Source organism: Leishmania braziliensis, chromosome 9 (genome assembly GCF_000002845.2).
Source record: "Leishmania braziliensis MHOM/BR/75/M2904 complete genome, chromosome 9".
Classification (NCBI taxonomy): domain Eukaryota; phylum Euglenozoa; class Kinetoplastea; order Trypanosomatida; family Trypanosomatidae; genus Leishmania; species Leishmania braziliensis.
In genome coordinates, this window is record NC_009301.2 from 169,095 (window position 1) to 174,960 (window position 5,866).

Here is a 5,866-nt window from a genome sequence, read left to right on the forward strand (position 1 = left end):
CAGAGACATACAGATTTCCTGCTAACAGAGCAGGAGGGAGCGCGGCTGCCACCGAGAAATGCAAGAGGGAGTGCAGGATGGACATGGGGGTGACTTCCGTCGCTTTTCACAAGGGAGTCTACAGCGGGGTGGCAACACGTGCGGCCATCTTTCGAGGAAGCTGTCGACGCCTGGTTCGTCCTCATCGGTCGATGTCGAGAACGCCAAGTCGCCTCCCGTTGACAACGGGAGCATCAACGAAGAGCAGCAGACCGGCACGCTTGCCATCAACACTGGAAGACTACAGCCTTGTGGCACTGGCAGAGATGATGGCAGAGATGTCGGCCAGCGACACGAGCGTGGCTGAATACATCAAGACGGAGCCGCTGATCGAGAAGGTGGAGGTGCCCTTCCACGGCAAGGCAAACTACCTCGCCCCCGAGAACTGCGACAACATTGACCTGCTCAACTGGGACGAGATCCAGGTGATGGAGAAAGCACGTGGCACGGGAGTGCCCGAGACGGTGGTGGAGACGGAGGACCACAAGGACTTCTTTCGGTGAGCAAGAGAAAGCGGGACGGCACCTTGATGGCGCGCGCATGTCTGTGCGTGGGTGCCTGTACGCCTTGTCTCCGGTCCTCTTTTCATTTGCCTGTCCCTCTCCCCCCCCCCCCACCTCCTTCGTCTTCCTCGGACATCGCTGGGGGTGGGGGGTTGGCCTCCCCCTCCGCCACATCTGCCAACAGATGAAACACTCAAGAGAGCCTTCCGCTCATGTCACTCTCGTGGGTTTTTCTTTCAGGTCAAGGCAATCTCTACCGCCTTCACCACGTCCACGAGACCACTCCTCGAGGCGGAGCTGACGATGCGCACTGCACTACTCAATGACAAGCGACTCGCGAAGGTGCAGTAGCGCGACAACTTGACCAATCGTCTCATCGAAATCGAGGTAAGGGCAGTTGGACTGCCTGAGCGCTCAGGCCCCTGTCGTGGGAGGGAGATCCAATAGGGGTGAGTACTACGGGCAACTGATGGAAGGGAATACGGCACTGCGCAGGGTGGCACACAATGCCTTCCTACCCACACGGGAGCCGCACCTACAGAAGCTGATGGTGGCGAGCTTCTTCGCAGCTTGGTGCCAAGCCGGAGGAGCGGCGCACGGATGTTCACACCCCTGGCATGTAGATGACCAGCGTGCGAAGCAACCAAGGCGTCGAACCTGCAGTGTGGGCTGGCCTCAGCGAAAAAAAGGCGCATCAATGTGCATGGCAGCGAACGGAGTGTCAGTGCACCAACCGAGGTGCATGACAGGCCCTACGTCCTACGCAACGCTGCGGCGGTACCTGGGCTATGGGCCACCATCTTACGATGAGAGATGTGGCCATGCAGGTCATCGTTGCTGATGTCTTCCCCAGGAAGAGGAGCTAAGAGCAAGCGTCCCGGAGCCTCAGGGTCTTACACGTTGTGAAGCAGCCTTGCTGAGTCTTATTCGCGAGACGGAAGGGAAGGCCCCATTGGCGCTGCCACCTGAAGAGGAACGGCCGCAGCACTCATAGTTGTCAAGGCTAGGCGGCAGAGGGAATGGCCTGCAGGCAGAAGCGCAGCATGGGGACGCCCCAAAAAACAAACGCTCTTCAGCTGCGCGCACCGCTTCGTCCTGCGAGAGGCCTTTGCCGGTCTGCGAACTTCACGCACCGCCAAAAGCACCCCTCGTTTAAAATGTAGCTCGCACTCGAGCCATGGAAAGGAGCGAGGCTTGAGGTCGCGCTCAGTGGACGGAATCGTTCTCGGTTTACCCCTTTCGCGTGGCACACACGGGGCGTGAACGCGTGCTGCAGTGGAAGATGTGAAAGGTGGATACGGATGCACGGCTGCACTGTACTGGAGCTCTGCTGTCCCAGAGAGTGTTGTCCCCGGTCTGACCCCCACCCGCCGCGAAGGGAAAGCAGGCCGGCTTTGAGAACGTGCTCGTGGCGTTTGCCGCCAGATGCTGCTGCACAGTAGGGCACTGTGCTGCTGCCTGCGAGGAGGGGAAGCAGGCGCATCTTCCAGAGGGGTGATGTATACTAGAGACAGCGCACCATTCCAACGGCGAGGGAGGGGAAGGTGGAGCGTGGCGGTGGCTCAGTCGATTACGTGGGTATGGGCTGCTGCAAGTACTTTAGCCAAGCCCACAGCATGTACCAACATCAGCGTGGTTGCAGTTCTTGAAGGCATGCACGCGGAGTTCCTCGACACGGTGCGGAATGTGCTGCTACATATTCGCGGCGCCGCCCTGCTCATCACTCCCCAATAGAGGATTTCCTCAAGGGGCAGCTGATGCCGAGCTGTTGCGAAGGACAACTGACGATGCGGCTTACGTTGGTGAGGACTGTCACTGGACTGGGTCGGAGTGAATCATTCGCGAGTCCTTGCGGACCGTAGCGAAGGCCGAGCTTGCAATGGAAAAGAAGTCGTCTGCCAGGCGCCCCTTTGTTTCCTTGGTTTTAGTGGTGGTGCCTGCACCGCACACTGCGTCCATGAGCCCTTCTATGGCCTTTTTCCCATCCTTCGGACATGTTGAGGCGCGCTTGCAGTTGTATTCCATGGAGTGGAGTGAAATGCTGCATCGCCATACCTCGGGGGTGCCACCGCGGCTTTGCTGTGAACAGTCCGCAAGGTGTTGCGAGGGGAGGGGAATGCTACTTGACTGTGGACTCGGCAGAACCCTTCTACAGGGAAGGCGGTTGTGGTGGTGTTTGCCTCACCGACGTCTTCTGGGGTAGCGGAGGTGCTGTGGGCTTAGAAGAAGATGGTGAGACACGCGCCTCTACCAGCCGCGGAGGTCGAACCGAGGGAGGGTCCACATGTGGATGCCGGCGTGTCGTTACCGTTTGTGACTTTATCGCTCTGCGCACCGTGACTGAGGAGGAATTCACATATACCACGAGCAGCTCATGACTTGTTGTTTAGCAGCCCTGCCGCAGGTATCCTTTGTCGCTCATCATCTCCCCATTGCGTGCGCACAGAGAAAGCACAGCGCCCTCGGAGGTGTTGGACTCAATTTTGAGTGGAGCGCTCTGTTGAGTCTCCTCAGCGACCTTTGGCACCAACGTGGCATTCGAGTGGCCTGCATCTGCGTCCGTGGGGGGTACCTCAATCCAACCGACGCGTCCTCGAGGGAGTTTTTGGGGGTTTGAGAGGTGGCGCTCTGGACACGAGAGGGAGGTCGATGCAGCGCTGACATTGTGGGAAAAGGAGGCGTTTGTGCCTGTGTGCGCCAAGAACGCAGCTGCAAAGTGCCGTGGGGATAGATGGAGAGGTGGTGCACGGCTGTGTACGAAATCTGTACATGAAGCTGCTCAGCATTTGAGGCGCTCAGCACATCTGCCGTACGTCGGTAAGGGAGTCCGCCGCTGATGCCTTATTGTCTGTTCTCTTCCCCACCACATCGTTACGCTGCCACATTATTTTTTTCGGCTCGCTGCCGCCTTTCTTCTGCTGCTGCTGCTGCAACATACAGCGATTGCTCCATGGGAGGAATTGCCACCGCCGCCATTATGCACAGGCACACGCCTGTGTACAGGCAAGAGTGTCTTTCCCCCCTCTTTGTGAAGGGGGATACACGCCCAAGCAAAGGCGCCAGACAGAATCGCTGCTCTCATGCAACGCGTGTGCAGGGACGTGACTGAGTGTGTATTCTTTTCCCCAATGCACACTCTTATCAACCGTTCCCTCGAGTGGACGGCGCAGTCGCCCTGCTGTGTGCACCTCCTCCCTTTTTTGTCTTTCACCTCTCCTCCCTACTCTGCGATTTTTTTACTGTCCACTTCGTCACTCCTCTGCTCCTTCACTCTCCCTTCTCCTTCTCTCTCCTTGCTCGCACTCCTTCTACTGTGTTCAACGACTAACCATACACACATTGCCCAACCGCACGCTGCATAACTACCGCAATACAGAGCACACGTGACGCAGCTGTACAGGTTTCCCCATCATTCTTATCTCTTTCCCTATCGCTCCCTCAAACAAATTCAAGAAGGAAAATAACAAGTGCGTTGCTGAGCAAACCAGAAAGAAGCAAGCGACCAAGCGCTCAGTAGAGGCAGGGCACACCCTCCCCCCTCTTGGACGTATCTAGGCATTCATCACAATTAGTTTCTCTTTCCTTCGCCAGGGAGTCGCTATCATTTCTCTTTTGACTTTCTGCCACCTTTGCATCGTCGGCTGCGTGTTCTACTCGTTGTACTTCTCCACCTTCTCTCCCCTCTCTGTTTTTTTTTTTTTTTTGCGGCCACAATACCCCTCTTCGGCATTGTTCTCCTTCTTCTTCTTCTTTGCTGGGTGTCTCACATTCTTCTCTCAGGGCTCCTCTTCTCCCCTCCCCCTCTTCGCTGCTCTCTTCGTGTGTGTGTGTGTGTGTGTGAGTGGGTGTGTGTACGCTGTTGCTGTATGGTCTCCCTCCCCTACCCGTACATGCAGAAGGCGCGCACGTTTACATCGTACGTTCCGTGTTTTATCCTTTCACGCTCACGTAGTCCTTCCTCCGTTCTCCCTCCACATCGCCGATTGCTTTCCGCTCCTCTCCGCTCCACCGGCACACTCGCATACACGTCAAGAGAAACGCAGAAAAAAAACTGCAGGGCGTTTATCATCATCTCTGTGCCTCTCTCCCTGGGCTCGACCACCCCCTCTTCTTTCCTTCCTCTCTCTGCTTGTGCTGCCTAACGGCTCACTTTTGATAGTACAAGTGTTCACGGGGGACTTCTGCTGCCGCTACTCAACCACAGACAATTTTCTCTCTCTCCCCCCTTCCCCTCATTTCACTCTAGAGCGCGCACACACGCTGCTTTTTCTCACGTGCAAGGATAGGCAGTCCCGCATACGTTCGCCTATTGAGCGCTACACTCTACTTTCTGCTCCTACGCCGGCACTGGCGGCGAAGTGGGCTTTCCTTTCCTTCCTACTCTCCATTTTTTTTTTGCTTGAATTTCGGTTGCTCGTGTGTCTGTGTGTGTGTGTGTGTGGGTGCGCCTCTGCGAAGAAGACGGCCAGAAAAAGAGGGAAGACTACGTAGCCAAGCGGACCAACACACGCACACGTACCTGTGCTCGTACACAGTGTCGAGTCCGTTGCCAGACACGTCAGCATCTCCCCGTTTGTCTCTTTCCTTTCCGACTTGATTTCACTTCTTTGTTGTTGTTGTTGTTGTTGTTGTTTCCCCCTTGTTGGGTGCTCGAGAGGTCCGCTCGCGTTTACCCTTTGATTGAGCGCGCAGTTTTGTGTCTTTGCCTCTCTCTCTCTCTTGTGTGCATCAGTGCGTGTGATATCACCTCACCGTTGCTTGCGTGGGATTGTTCTTCTGTTGTCCTCTGCCTGTGTTCCTCTTGCGCCCCCCCCCCCTCTCTATATTTTCACTCGTTTTCTTGTTTCACATTTCTGGCGTTCTCCCCCACCTGTGCGCGCGCGTGTCTGACGTTGGTCTTGCTGGCTTTTCCCTCCCCTCCCCCTTTTTCTTGCTTTCGCATTGTTTTGGCGTTCTTCATCGTTGAAGTCAGTGAGGTTTGCACGCGCGCCCTCTTTTCGTTTTGTTTCCCTGAGAGCGTCTCGTCTCCTCTGGCTTCTCTGTCAAGTACCACCACTTTTAATCCACTGACACCCACACTTTTCTTCAACGACAATGACCTCCGCCACTGTCGACGACAATGCGCTGATGCATCTCAGCGTGGGTGACTTCGTCGCAGTCGTTACCCATCACATGAAGGATGGCAAGCTGCACTGGACCTTGGGCTCCGTAGAGACGCCGCCGTACCTGCGTGATGTCGAGATCCGCCTGTGGGAGAAGCAGCGGCTTGAATACTACGATGAGGACGACACCCCGGCAAACCCAGAGTCCGAGGAGCTGATGAA

At 56.3% G+C, this 5,866-nt stretch overlaps 1 protein-coding gene across 1 annotated transcript; it reads left to right on the top strand.

Moving 5' to 3' along the window:
• Positions 1 to 191: 191 nt before the first annotated feature.
• Positions 192 to 542, top strand: LBRM_09_0470 (conserved hypothetical protein; the record flags this gene model as incomplete). The annotated part of the gene is made up of 1 exon (XM_001562613.1): positions 192 to 542. One exon carries the CDS (start codon positions 192 to 194, stop codon positions 540 to 542), a length of 351 nt encoding a protein of 116 aa, XP_001562663.1.
• Positions 543 to 5,866: the final 5,324 nt, after the last annotated feature.